Source organism: Jaculus jaculus, chromosome 8 (assembly GCF_020740685.1).
Source record: "Jaculus jaculus isolate mJacJac1 chromosome 8, mJacJac1.mat.Y.cur, whole genome shotgun sequence".
NCBI lineage: Eukaryota > Metazoa > Chordata > Mammalia > Rodentia > Dipodidae > Jaculus > Jaculus jaculus.
In genome coordinates this window covers 46,099,528-46,115,352 of record NC_059109.1, presented here as the reverse complement: position 1 = coordinate 46,115,352, position 15,825 = coordinate 46,099,528, and the positions used below count along the sequence as shown (strand labels likewise).

Genomic DNA, 15,825 nt, shown 5'->3' with positions numbered 1-15,825 from the left:
AAAATCTAAGGTCAATTCATATTTTAAACACTTCACTACATTTTCCCATTTATTTCATAGCTTACAGATTATTTGAAACATTCAAATAATTTAATGAGTCACAGAAACATAAAATTTAGAGAATAGGATGGATTTATAACAGAGAAGTTTAGGTGGGAAAAATGTTAGCAACCAGGATATTCTATTAGAACACTAAGCCAGGAATGGTGCCACATGTCTAGAATCCCAGCATTTGGTCTGAAAGAGGAATTGTCAAGTCTGACACTAGTCAGCACTACATAAGACCTTGTCCAGAGCTGGGTGTTATCATGTACGCCTTTAATCCAGGACTTGGGCAGCAGAGGTAAGTGAATCGCTGTGAGTTCAATGTCACCCTGAGACTACATAGTGAGTTTCAGGTCAGCCTGGGTTAGACCCAAACCCTACTTTGAAATAACAAACAAACAAAAAACATCTTGTCCAAAAATAACAAAAAACTTAGTATATGTGTGTGGGTATCTCATTTATCTGGGTAATGTGGCGCACACCAGTAATGTCCACACTTGAAAGCTGATGAAGGAAGCTCTTGCCTCAAACACAGCACATGCACATTTCGGGTTACATGAATGATCCTGTACATAGACAAGTAACTTAGATACAGCATTTGCCAACACAATCTACATGTATTTTTCCTTGAAGTGAAAAAAGGTTGATTTTTAAAACTTCCTTTGAAAAAGTAAATCAACAGATTTACATTCTATAGTGTACAGTAACTCTTATTAAACTTTGTTTCAATGTTAATGAGTAGCAGAACATTTCTCTTTTTAGTTCTTTTTCACATGATATAACAGAGCCTACAGACATCAGTACTCAGGATAGGAAGCTCAAGGTTAGCACAGGCTACATGGTTAAGTTGGAGGCAAGTCTGGGCTACAAAGTGGGGCCCTCTTTCAGAACAAAACTCTTGGCAGGTATCACTAGAAAATAAATTTTGTATTTGAACAATTTGCTACAATCAAAACCCACTAAACTCCTGTCAAGCATCTGTTATATTTATTTTTTAATTTATTTACTTCAGAGAGGGGGGGGGGAGGGAGGGAGAAAATGGACTCTCCAGGGCCTCTAACCATTGTAAACAAACTCCAGATACATGCATCACCTTGTAGGCTTTACATGAGCACTGGGAAAGAGAACTCTGGTCCATAGGCTTTGCAGGCAAGAATCTTCACCACGGAGCCATCTCTCCAACCCTTTCTTTTCTTCTTAAATTTATTCATCTCTATCACACCTTCCAAAGATCAGGGTCCATTGCTGAAGAGGTGGCAGAAAAAATCTAAGAGCCAGCAGGTGTGGTGGCGCAAGCCTTTGATTCCAGCACTTGGGAGGCAGAGGTAGGAGGTAGTGAATTCCAGGTCAGTCTGGACTAGAGTGAGACCCTACCTCGAAAAACAAACAAACAAAAAAGAATGTAAGAGCCAAAGGAAGGGTAGGACTCCTTACAATGTGCTCTTCCAGACACAAAATGGCCTAGATATCCATGACCTCACAGTGCCTGACAGTACTTACACAAGACCACCATAATAGGAAGAAAAGATGATGACATCAAAATAAAAGAAAGACTGAGGGGTGGAGAAATAATAGTTCCACAGTTAAGTGCTTGCTACAAAGCCTAACGTCCTAGGTTCAATTCCCCAATAACCAACTAAAGCCAGATGCACAAAGTGGCCTTGCATACATATGGAGTTTGTTTGCAGCAGCTGGAGGCCCTGACACACTCATTCTCTCTCTCTCGCAAATAAAGACAAGTATTTTTTAAAAATCTAAGAGGGAACCGGATGTGGTGGCACACACCATTAATCCCAACACTCAGGAGGCAGAGGTAGGAGGATCAATGTGAGTTCAAGGCCACCCTGAAACTACCTATTGAATTTCATGTCAGTCTGGGTTAGAGTGAAACCCTACCTCTAAATAAATAAATGAGAGACTGAGAGGGGAAAGGGATATGGTGGAAAGTGGAGTTGCAAAGGGAAGGGGGGGATTACCATTGTTTATTGTCTATAATTAAGGAAGTTGTCAATAAAAAATAACATGAAAGAAAAAACATCTACTTGTAATCAGAAAGAATGAGAATGGGCATAGCAGGGTCTAGTGCTGCTACAACTCCAGACACATGCATCACTTTGTGGATCTGGCTGTACACACATACTAGGGATTTGAACTCAGGAGGTCGGAATTTGTAAGCAAATACCTTTAAATGTGGAGCCTTCTCCTAGGCCATAAATCATTGTTTCTAATTACATTCTTTTTTTTTGTTTGTTTTTTTGAGGTAGGGTCTCACTCTAGCCCAGGCTGACCTGGAATTCACTATGGAGTCTCAGGGTGGCCTCAAACTCACATTGATCCTCCTACCTCTGCCTCCTGAGTGCTGGGATTAAAGGTGTGCGCCACCACGACCGGCTACACTCAATTTTTTAAAAAGCAATGGGAGGGGCTGGAGAAATGGCTTAGCAGTTAAAGCATTAGCCTGCAAAGTCAAAGGACCTCGATTTGAATCCCCAAGACCCATGTAAGCCAGACGCATAAGGTGGCACACGTGTCTGGAGGCCCTAGGGGGCCATTCTCTCTCTGCCTCTGTCTCACTCAAATAAATAAATTATATTTTTAAAAAATGAGGAAAAAGCCTGGCACATGCCTTTATTTTCCAGTACTTGGGAGGCATAAGTAGGAGGTTCACTATGAGTTCAAGGTCAGCATGGGCAAGAGCCAAGATCCTACCTGAAAAAACCAAAACAAACAAAGTTACGGGGAAAGGCTTAGTGTTTCCTAACAGTTTTCAAACATCAATAAGCCTAAACTTTGAGTTAATAAGCAATTTATATCCAATAACAGGTGTATCAAAAACATTGATTTGATGAAAACCCCAAGATTCATGGAAGAATCAGCAGTTGGAAAGAGATCATGGTTAAGTGGCAATATCACAAATAATAATTTTTTTTTTTTTTAAGTTTTTCAAGGTAGGGTCTCGCTCTAGACCCGTGTGTGTTACCACGCCTGGCTCAAATGTAATTTTTTTTTGAGGTAGTCTTGCTCCAGCCCATGCTGGCCTGGAATTCTATAATCTCAGGCTGGCCTCAATCTCACAGCGATCTTCCTACCTGCCTCCCAAGTGCTAATATTAAAAGTGTGCGCCACCATTCCTGGAAAATAGAAGTATTTTTATTGAGCCTATGGCCTTGTGCATGCTAACCCCATGTTTAATGAGTATCTTCTAGCTACATACCTCCTTATGTCTTGAACAATTTACTAAAGGAAAAACATTTGCCGGGCTTGGTGGCGCATGCTTTCAATCCCAGCACTCAGGAGGCAGAGGTAGGAGGATCACCTTGAGTTCAAGGGTACCCTGAGACTCCATAGCGAATTCCAGGTCAGCCTGGGCTAGAGTGAGAGACCCTACCTCAAAAAACCAAAAAATAAAAATTAAAAAAAAAAATAAAAGAAAAATATTAATTACAGAATACTGCTTACACCTATCACCCATACTGCTATCAACAGGAAAGTGTGTCTCTGGATAAGAAGACTTAGCAACCTTTTTGTAGATTTTTGACTGAAACACAACAACTTAAAAGTTTAACAAGCACAAAGTTTAAGGCTGAGGAAAATCTTCAACATCAAAACATAGTAGACACCAGGCTGGAGGGATAGCTTGCCTGCAAAGCCAAAGGACCCAGGTTCAATTCCCCAGGACCCACATAAGCCAGATGCACAAGGTGGTGCATGCATCTGGAGTTCATTTGCAGGGGCTAGAGGCTCTGGCACGCCCATTCTCTCTCTCTCTCAAATAAATAAAAATTATAAAAAATATTACTAGACATCAACTCAGAAGTTACTTAAAAGGTCCTTGCTATGTCAAAAATATTACATGTACTATGAACTTTTAGTTGAATTCCTTCAATCTGATTACTGTGCTTATACACAATATTTTTGTTATTAGGAAATACATGAAAGTATTAAGGGTCATGCATGACACAGACACCCAGTTATTTAGCTGAGGAAAAGTTATTGACAAAGCATATATATAATTGTCTATCTCTGGGGATTCTGTATCCATGGGTTCAACCGTGGATTGAAGATATTCACAAAAGAAACTGCATCTGCATTAAATCATTTTTCTTTGTCATGACCCCCTAACAAAACGGTATAGCATGTATTTTACATAGCAACCACTGTGCTCAGTAAAATGATTTAAAGTATATGGAGGAATGTACACAGCTTAGATGGACTTTGGTCTTGAACCTCTATGATACCAACAGATGGCAGTATGTAGAGACATTGCCTCTTGCCCATAACTGATGGCACAATGCAGGACCCACATTCCCTAATGAGGAGAGTCCCTGAGGAGGGGGAAGGACAAGAAGGAGGCTAACGATAGTACCATCATGGCTGTATGCACATTGTGTATATAACTAATAATAACAATAATAATAAGTGGGCTAGAGAGATGGTTCAGCAGCTAAAGGCGCTTGCTTGCAAAAGCCTGAGGGCCTGGGTTCGATTGCCCCATGTCCATATAACCAAGATAAACAAACTGGCACCTGTGTCTGGACTTTGTTTGCAGTGGCAGAAGGCCCTGGTGCACCCACACTCACTTTGTCTGCCCCCATCCTCTATTTCTTTCTCAAATAAAGTTAAAAAAAAAAAAAAGATTAAGCCACGTGTGGTGGTGCATGAACCCTGAGACTGATATATGCTATTTGGATCTTCAACTCTTGACAAGTTTCAATACTGGCTAACCAGTGTTTCATATATTTTGTCACTATAATATTCAAACCATGAAAAGTGAAAAATATTTTCACACAAAACCAAAACTGATAACCACATGGAAGACAAGGGAATTGAAGGGCTGCTACTTACACTTATAATACAAAGATCTGGTGGTATTTTCATTAAAACTCTGCAAACAGGCTATTACAAAAAGCTATCAACTAATTATTCTAAGCTATATTACCAGGTTAAATAATTAATAAAACAATGATTTCCTTAGAAGTTGTTTGATTCTTAAAACTTTCATAATCATGTGTCACATTTTGGTTTTAGAGAGCGCCTCATGACACCCAAGCTAGTCTGTCCTTGAACTTACTATATAGCAGAAGATGACCTTGAACTCAAGATCTTCCTATTCCCATCTCCCAAGGGCTGGGACCACCATGCCTAGCAATACTGTTTTTATTAAAAAGTAATGAAAGCCGGGCGTGGTGGCACACGCCTTTAATCCCAGCACTCGGGAGGCAGAGGTAGGAGGATTGCCATGAGTTCAAGGCCACCCTGAGACTACAGAGTTAATTCCAGGTCAGCCTGGACCAGAGTGAGACCCTACCTCGAAAAACCAAAAAAAAAAAAAAAAAAAAAGTAATGAAGCCAGGAGGACTAGCAATTCTGTCAGCCTGAGCCTGAACAGAAACCTGTCTCCAAGAGGTTTGACAAATAACTCAGACTAATATTCACAATATAAACTGGCCCACATCTTTAATCCTACCACTACAGATACAGAAGGAGTCACTGTGAGTTCAAGACCACTCAGATTACATAGTGAATTCCGAGTCAGCCCAGGCTAGAATGAGACCCTATCTCAAAAAACAGTAACAGTCAGGCATGGTGGCGTATGTCCTTAATCCCAGCACTTGGGAGGCAGAGGTTAGAGGCACCATGAGTTTGAGGCCACCCTGAGACTACATAGAGAATTCCAGGTCAACATGAACTAAAGTGAGACCCTTCCTCAAAGAAAAAAAAAAAAAAATCAAAATGACCAAGAGTACTTCTTGACTGAATGTGGGAGTAAAGGCAGGGAGACTAAATCCCTGTTCTTACAAGTTCAGAGAACATGCAGCCAACCAGTTAAAAGTAGAAACATTTAAGAAAAACAGACACCATGTGTACATGCTTTGGCAATTCAATTAGCAACACTGCTATGCAAACTCAGAAGCTTGTAAGCTTTGGCTTTTTATGGTAACAACTTCCTTCTTTATTCATGTATAAAATGAGGGGACTAAACTAACTTCTGGCTCTACATTTCTGAGTAGGAACAATATCTATTTTGGCTTTAAATATGCACATACTTTCAGTATAGTCTGAAATGAGGAAAATTTCACGAAAACCATCATTAAATGCCCAACATGTTCTTCAAATCCAAGTTGTAGAGACTATCACCACAGAAAAGGTGATCGTTCCCCTTGTACAAATTTTTGGGTGAAGATGCTATCACTGTGTATATGCAAAAACCAACCCTGTCTAAAAAGTGCTGTAACTGAACATGTAGTACACATTTTTTTATATTTCATAAAGTTCAAAGGCAGCCTTTTCTATCTTTGAACTTGATGTTTTTTGAACATTACAATGTATTAGTCCAAAATCACATTTCATCCTGTCATCTAACATGTCCAACAGAAAATGTTCTTTGGAAGCTTCTTAGGCACATCAAGCGGTAACTTACCCATATGATGCTTCCCTGAGCCTTCGAAAAGCATTTGAGTTTCTCATCAAGTTATATTGAAGGCAAATGTTCACCATTTTTGTTTAAATGGCTATGGATTCCAGGATATGGGGGTAAGAACTAACAGACTTCTTTCAGTCTTACATCATTAAAGTAATCTAACTTCTTTCCTCCTAGGGATTTGCTACATGAGTTTAGTAATAAAATACAAAACACTATGTTCAAACATAGTGTTTGTTTATAAGCTAATAAATGCAACTTTATCCAGATTTACTCAAAAACACAGCTAAGGTTTCTCATTGTGTGTGGCAATGTACATCTGTAACCTTAGCACTCAGGAGGTTGAGGAAGGACTGCCATGAGTTTAAGGTCTAGCTAGGTATGGTGGCATATGAACCTGTAACCCCAACACTTGTGGAGACTGCAAGACTACGACCTATCTCAAATAAAGGAATCCACCAAATCAGAAAAGTGAGCAAGGCACAGCTTTTCAGACATTTCTTAGAATCGCCTTGAAATGTAGTGCACTACTTTTGCATCTGGCTTTACATGGGTATGGCGGAATTGAACACAGGCCATCAGGCTTTGCAAGCAAGCACCTTTAACCTCCGAGCAATGGCTCCAGGGGGTAGGGGGAAGGGTGCCGAGGTAGGGTTTCTTTCCAGCCTAGGGCTGACCTGGAATTCACTATGTATTCTCAGGACGGCCTGGAATTCATGTTAATCCTCCTACTTCTGACTCCCGAATACTGGGATGAAAGATGTGCACCACCACGCTGGGCCAACCAGGGTCTTTTAAGAAATCAATTGCTACCTATTATTATTATCCTAAATTCAACCTTTAGTATCCTGAAAAGGCTTTTATATGATGGAATTAGTTCTACTTCCAAACACAGAGGTTTCTAGTCTGTATAATGATGAAAGTTAAGCCTTGTTTGTTCACTCACGGATGTGATGCTGGGATGTATCTTCAGTACCTCTTGGCATAGGGATGAGAGGAATACATCAAAATTATCTTCTATGCCCTTATGGCTGCATTCTTAGTAATTTTCAAAAAGTATTTGATACTACATATTTAAGTATTGCTATTCCATAAATGTTCATGAAATGTAGGTAGAGGGGGCCAGAGAGATGGCTTTGTGTTTAAAGACATTTGGTGGCAAAGTCTGCAGGCCCAGGTTCAATTCCTCAGTAGCCACATAGAGCCAGATACACAATGTGGCACATGCTTCTGGGGTTTGTTTACAGCAGGAAGAGGTCCTGGCATGCACATTCTCATTCACTCTTGGTCTCTCCCTTAAAAAATAAAAACATTTTTAAAGGAGGCTAGGCGTTGTGGCAAACATCTTTAATCCTAGCACTTGGGAGGCTCAGGAGGATCACCCTGCGTTCCAGGCCATCCTGAGACTATAGAGTGAATTCCAGGTCAACCTGGGCTAGAGGGAGACCCTACCTCAAAACAACAACAAAAAAAGGAGTTAGAAAGATGACTCAGCAGCTAAGGTGTTTGCCTGCAAAGCCTTCCTAATGACCCAGGTTAAATTCCCTAGCACCCATGTAGAGCCAGAGGCACAAAGTGGCACATAAGTCTGCAGTTCATTTGCAGTGGCTAGAGGCCCTGACATGCCCAGTATCTTTTTCTCTCTCTGCTCGCAAATACATAAACAAACAAACATACATTAAAAAAAAAAAAAAAGGAATGTAGGCTGAAATACCAGTACCATCAAGAAAAGTTCAAACTGAAAGCTTTAAACTGTGTTTGTTTTAGAATGTACATATTTTCAGACACATTACCTTTATTTAGAAAAAAATGGAATATAATCTGAAGTAAAAAAAAAACAGAAAAAAAATCATCTGAAGTAAAAATCTGAATAAGAAAGATGACAATTAAAAATACGTATTAATGAATGCAGATATTATCATTTTGAGTTTTTTTATGGGGATTTTGCTTTCATTTTTGCAAAAGGGTCTCATACAATAGCCCAGGTTAGCCTGGAACTCACAAGGTAGGCAGGCACAGGCTGGCCTCCCAAGTTGTGACAATCCTTCTGCCTCAACCTCTCAAGTGCTGGGATTACAGGAATAAGCCACCATACCCAGCACTACAAATTTCCCTTATAAAGTTGAGACACAGAAAGGAAATTGATTGTCATAACACTTTTGTTTAAAATAAATGGAAAGCCAGGCGTGGTGGTGCACGCTTTTAATCCCAGTACTCTGGAGGCAGAGGTAGTAGGATTGCTATGAGTTTGAGGCCACCCTGAAAATACAGAGTTAATTCCAGGTCAGCCAGAGCTAGAGTGAGACCCTACCTTGAAAAACCAAAATAAACAAACAAATAAAATAAAAATAAATAAGTAAATGGAGAATTTCACATAAAAGAATAAATCTCCAACAAAGTAGAATGACAGAAAACAGGTTTAATTTTTTAAAATATGTAAATATCTTTAGCAAATAGGTTTAGTATGAACTGCCTTGAGCTGGCACACACCTTTAATCCCAGCACTTGAGAGGCAGAGGTAGGATCGCAGTGCGTTCAAGGCCACCTTGTGATGACATAGAGAATTCCTGTTCAGCTTCGACTAGAGTAAGACCCTACCTCCTCAAAAAACCACCAGGGACCAAAAAAAAAAAAAAGCCTTGGTTAAAAGAAAAAAAAAAAAAGTATCAACAATGTTATTAGAAGTAGCAATACCTAAGTAGCACTGCTACAAAAAAAGACAGGGGAAAAGAAAAGGGGGGGAAGGTTTCAATAAAACTTAAAATAATTTACTATTTGTAATAGCGAACATGATTGTAAAGTAGTACTGTAATTATCCAGAGTACTTTCAGATGTCACATTATGCTATGCTCCTAAGAACTCCCTGCTCTCTTCTACCCTCTATGCATTGAATAAAACTGTAGACTAAAAAGCATAGTTTTAGAGTGAACTGAATAATCACACAGACATGGACCAACATTTATTACAAACAGGAAAGTAGATCTATAAGAGTACAGATTTTTTTTAATAAAAGGCTGCAGGTTCAAGTATAGAAGTTACCATAATCTAAAATGTAATAATTTTTATCTGCATGTAAAGATCACATTGCTCAGTATAAACAAGACATAATTTTGTGATTTAAACTTCTATGTGAAGGCATTAAAATAGTACCAAGAATAGAAAAGTTTTATTTCAATTTATGTTACTCGTGTTCCATCCTGAGTTCACTTCCATTTTCAAGGGTTAGTTTGAAAAAAGTAACAGTTATACTTTACAACCTATTATTCAGAAGGAAAGAAAACCAAGTATAGACCAAAGAATTCACATTACACTTTTTAATAAAAGGCAATCAACTCTATATACTTTTATTAGAGAAGTACAGCTTTCACAGACAGCAAATACATTGTTGCTATTAACAGCAGCATTACCTTCTTCATTTCTCCTTCAGCCACCAGTGAAAAACATCCTTCAGTTGGAAAAATTATGAATATGGCTCAACTTAAAATAAATTATTTGCAACAATAAAATACTATAGTTTACATGTTGTGACAACTGCATACCTAATTATGTGAAAAGCTACAGAAACCATGGGAGAAAGGGAAATTTAAGGGAATGTAGCAAAGTTGTGTTTGCTCCTCAATTTTGTGATAACTTATTGTCCCACTAAATCATTGTAAAAGATGGTTCTAAAAAGAGCACTGAAGCTTGTTAAAGGGTGTAAGGCCCCCAAAATGTGTTTTAAATATGTATTTCTTGAGTTAAAAAGGCATATGAAAATGAAAATGTACTTAGGACATGATATACAATTCAATAGAGCTGAAGATAATATTGAAATGTTTCTTTTACATAAGAACTATGCCACCATATTTAGACATTTTTCCTAGTAACTAAGCAGTCGGACCATTGCTTGCCCTTACATGATGTAATCGTGTGGGGCAAAGTTTGGGAATGTAAGAGATAAAGCAACACATTTCAAGGACTTGAGGTGAAAAGGGCCTCTGAACTATTACACACAACTCTGAAAAAAGTTGACCTGATTTTCAAAATTCCCTCAAAATACACACCTTGATCCTAAATAACTATGAGGAGAATTTGTCCAACATTTACATGTTGTAGCAAAAAATAAATTAAAAAACTAAGTGGGTAATGAATTAAGGATGACATTTTAAAACATATTCTTCACAGGTAATTCTACACATAACATTAACTCTGTTATGAGAAAAGGTGATTTATCTCATCTAATGAGCCACTTTTCTAAGTAATTATTTATAACAAGCTATTTTCAATTTATGTTTCCAATTCAAAAGTGATTTTGTCGGGGGTAGAGGGATTCAAGGAAGAGTCACTTTATGTAGTCCAGGCTAACCTGGAATTCACTCTGTGGTTCTGGGCCTCAAACTCACAGCAATTCTCCTACCTCTGCCTCCCAAGTGCAGGAATTAAAAAAGTGTGTGCCACCACACCTGGCTCAAAGGTGATTTTAAAATTACTTATTCTTTGTCCCTCTCTACAAAGCAGGATTTGCAAGGTGTTTCCTTGGGAAGTAAGTCATTTTTTCTTATTAAAAATATATTTTCTATTAGGAAAAAAAAGTAGTATGTATTTTTTATGGAGCTATTTATGCTAGTTTCACTGAATATGAATGAAACATCACATATTCCCCAACATGTGAAATACTGAGATACAATAATGTATTGACAACTTTATTTTCTTGAGAGTGCATACAGAATGTGATGTAAACACTAATAACATTACTTTCCATGTAGACGTTATAAATCCAATTTTTAAAAGAATTATAAATAGGTTATGTGTCTTCACCCAAAAAAGGCCACCTTCAGTGACACGATCAAAGAAAACCTCAGCCTTTTATGGACAAAATAAATATGAAATAAAAAAATATGGAGCAAACCAGGGAAAGAGTAAAAAGACAGCTCAGGTAAGCATTTTCAAAACCATGATTCAATTAATCATCTTAAATCCTAAACCAGAAATGTAAAATACATAATAGAAATGTAAAAATACATGTTACTGTTTCTCAACAGATGTTTTATACATACATACATATATCTGTGTGTGTGTTTAATACATATTTGTGTGTGTATGACTAGAGAGTAACTGCAAACATTACCAACTAAATAAATCAGGCAACTGCTAGCAGCTGAGGTATTATATAAAGCAAGTCTATTATTCAGACAGTATTCAGTATGTTGGAACAACATCTGTGCTTCCTTGGAATTCTTGTTTAGAATGTAGTTTGCAGGTTATAGTTAGGAAGGAGACAGGGATAGACAAAATTAGTGTGCTTACAATTACAGAGTATACTACTGATTGCCAACTTCAGCTAAACTTAAAGTGATTTGTCAATATCTGGATATTGGAGAGAAAAAGAATTTCAAAATTCAGAAGGTACTTGATTATCCAAAACTACCTGTTTCAATTATGTTTGTTTCTGTTGAGTGTGAACAGAAACTAATGTATTTGTAAAGCCAGACTAGAATGTAAAATGGGTGCAGGAGAAACAGATTCGTTGCTTTGCCAAGTACTAAGAAGCAATATGGCTTCAGCACACTTCAGAAAGGTCTACCCATTGAGTTTCAAGCCCGTTGACTTGCTAATTTTAAATATATAAAGGAAAAATGGTTCCAGAGGACAGGTGGTGAAAACTTAAGGATATGTTCATGGGCCAAACTACCAGACTCCACAGAAATTACCATCTCATTCACACATACAAACACAAACATACAGACCACATACACAACTACACACGCAAAAATAATACACACACAATGTTCCTGCTATTGTCCAGTAATTTCCCTCCCAACACAGTAATACCACCTAAATGATAGCACAGATTCATTGAGTACACTGTAGCCTCTGTTTTTAAGTATGCAGCTGGCTGGGTCCATTGTGAGGACGCTTCACAGGTGACAGTGTGTTTCTGTTTAGTATTACTGATGGTTAATATTCTTTGAGAAGTCCAAAATACACCGACGTATTACCAAATTTTAGCTACGATGTAAAATGTATGTTGAGGCTGCAGTGTACATAATTATATTGAGAGTTTATATTATATTAAGATTAAAAATAAGAAACTTAAGTCATAAATAAAAGGAAATGGTCATTTTCAGCTTAATGTGAAGATGTCAGTTATTTCCATCTCTTTCATCCATTTCATTATTTATAATCTGTAAATGTGCCAATTAAGGTTTATCTTATCATGACCAAGAATGAGATCATTACTCATTTGACATACCTGATTCAAATTTCAAGACAAACAAAAGCAAGGGGGAAAAAAAAAAATCAAAATATCACTAGGGTAAGTAATAATTAAAAGGATCAAGTCGTATTAGCTTATTACTGCATAATGTAAACTTTATCATACAGAAAAACTATAATTACTGAAGTGCTTACACTGATAAGTGATGCATTTTTCACAAAATCAAAATGTGAAATTATTCTCTTAAATGTTGCATTTCACCACTCAAAATCCTCTATGAAACTAAATTAACATTTCTGTATTTTTATAATTCCATTCATATTATTTCATAAATAGGAAGAAAAATGAGTTCTAAATAAATGACACAGGAGGCAATAAATTGACACATGACAAGTAAATAAAAGGCTAAAGCACTCCAATACCAGTGAAACTGTTTAATGTTGTTGCAACTCCAAAATGCAACAATCATCAGCTTGTAAAAGACCCAAACTTCAAATATGCATTTTAATTACTCCTTCATATCTATTTTACAAAATAAAGGCAAGAGACATTTAAATCCTCCTTGTCCTCATTATATTAAGGTCCTAACTTGTTTTCTATCACTATAGTGTATGCGAAAATTCCCATCAGATGCTATATAAGAAAAAATAAATAAAATATTAACCTCAGCTTCAATGTACAGTTTCCAGAATCTGCCAGAACTGGGGAACTGGGCAACAAGGCGCTCATAAGTCTTCCGTGCTTTGTCTATAGGTTGATTCTAAAATTGAAAACCAATAAATAGCATTTACAATGTTAGGACTATAAAAATATTTACTGCAGAACAAAGTAGTGTGATTGGACCCATAGAGAAAATGTAATCCTATATCACTAAACCTGTGCCTCTCGAATGAGAATGCTCCAAGCATCAAGGTCATATGGATTCTCTTCTAATTTCTTTTCGGCTTTCTTCACCTTCTCTGGGACATACTCAGCTGCCTAAGGGGGGAAAAAGAATAAGAAACTGAAGTTACTGTTTTAAAAAATCTCATGCCTACCTTAAGTAAAGAATAATGCATCAGTCCTTTGCATGAAATGTCATAATACAAAGCATTAAAATGTCCTTGTAAGAAAATAACATCTGCTGGAATGTGGAAACTATATATACTTCATCAGAATCTACTTGCATAAAGAATAAAACCACATGACCACATAAAATGACATTTTTACATGAAGTACTATTTTCATATTGAACATAGAGGTCTCAAACCATACCCTTAAAAATTTCAGTGAACTGGGCGTAGTGCTGCACGCCATTAATCCCAGCACTTGGGAGGCAGAGGCAGGAGGATCACCATGAGTTTGATGTCACCCTGAGACTACACAGTGAAATTTCAAGTCAGCATGGGCCAGAGCAAAACTCTTACCTCGAAAACCAAAGCAAAAAAGTAAAACAAGTGAGGAAAACAAACATATTTACAGATTTGTTATATTTCTTTTAGAAAAAGGCAACTGGATTTGCGCTCAGTGTGCAGTCATACCATGCTACATAAATGCTAAAAAAAACTTTGCTGTATGCTCATGAAAGATTAAAGAGTAAAAAGGCATGACTGTACACCTGCAATGCCAGCCCTGTGACATAGTGGTAGAAAGATTATCCAGAAAGAAAGAGCCATAGGAAGGATAGGACTGCATACGATGCACTCTTCTAGACACAAAATGGCCTGAATATCCATGACCTCACAACAATGGCTGGTACAACCTACACAAGCCCCTCACTACAAGGCAAGGGGACATGATGGAGAGTAAATTAGTGAAGGGGAAAGTGGGGAAGGGAAGGAAATTATCATGGTTTATTGTCTATGATAATGGAAGCTGTCAAAAAAAAGGTTAAATAAAAAATATTATCCAGGGCTAGAGAGATGGCTTAGCGGTTAATCGCTTGCCTGTGAATCCTGAGGACCCTGGTTCAAGGCTCGATTCCCCAGAACCCATGTTAGGCAGGCAGATGCACAAGGGGGCACACGCGTCTGGAGTTCGTTTGCAGAGGCTGGAGGCCCTGGCACATCCATTCTCTCCCTCTCTCCCCCTTTCTGTCTGTTGCTCTCAAATAAATACAAATTAAAAACAACTTATCCAGGGCTGGAGAGGTGGCTTAGCGGTTAAGCGCTTGCCTGTGAAGCCTAAGGACCCTGGTTCGAGGCTCGGTTCCCCAGGTCCCACGTTAGCCAGATGCACAAGGGGGTGCACGCGTCTGGAGTTCGTTTGCAGAGGCTGGAGGCCCTGGCACATCCATTCTCTCCCTCTCTCCCCCTTTCTGTCTGTTGCTCTCAAATAAATACAAATTAAAAACAACTTATCCAGGGCTGGAGAGGTGGCTCAGCGGTTAAGCGCTTGCCTGTGAAGCCTAAGGACCCTGGTTCGAGGCTCGGTTCCCCAGGTCCCACGTTAGCCAGATGCACAAGGGGGCACACGCGTCTGGAGTTCGTTTGCAGAGGCTGGAAGCCCTGGCGCGCCCATTCTCTCTCTCTCCCTCTATCTCTTTCTCTCTGTGTCTGTCACTCTCAAATAAATAAATTTAAAAAAAAAACAACAACTTATCCAATTATCAATAATCAGTGGCAAAACTAGAGAGATAGCTAAGAGGTTAAGACACTTGCCTGCAATGCTTAATGACCCAGGTTCAATTCCCCAGTACCCATGTAAAGCCAGATGCACAGAAATGGTGCATGTGCTGGGCATGGTGGAACACGCCTTTAATCCCAACACTCGGGAGGCAGAGATAGGTGGATTGCCATGAGTTCAAGGCCACCCTGAGACTACATAGTGAATTCCAGGTCAGCCTCAGCTAGAGTGAGAGCCTATCTCGAAAAGCCCCCCCCACCCACCCAAAAAAGTTCATGTACCTGGAGTTTGTCTGCAGTGGCTAGGGACCTTGGTGTACTCATTCTCTCCCCCTCCTTCTCTTTCTTCATAGATATATATGAATTTATTTATTTGAGAGAAAGAGAGAGGGAGGGAGAAAATGGGTGCACCACAGACTTTATTTAGCCACTGCAAACAAACTCCAAACACATGCACCACCTTATGCATTGGGTTTACAACCGTACTAGGGAATCAGACCCGGGTCCTTAGGTGTCGAAGGCAAGTACCTTAACCACTGTACCATCTCTCCAGCCCCCTA

At 38.5% G+C, this 15,825-nt stretch overlaps 1 protein-coding gene across 3 annotated transcripts in view; it reads right to left on the bottom strand.

Moving 5' to 3' along the window:
* Cstf3 (cleavage stimulation factor subunit 3) overlaps positions 1-15,825 on the bottom strand; it is a 94,182-nt gene that overhangs the window by 65,798 nt on the left and 12,559 nt on the right. For all 3 annotated transcript variants that reach the window (XM_045156835.1, XM_045156834.1, XM_045156836.1), the window contains 2 exons: positions 13,539-13,640; positions 13,327-13,422 (listed from right to left, as the gene is read on the bottom strand). In XM_045156835.1, coding sequence (XP_045012770.1) covers positions 13,327-13,422; positions 13,539-13,640 — 198 coding nt within the window. The remainder of the gene's footprint in view (positions 1-13,326; positions 13,423-13,538; positions 13,641-15,825) is intronic.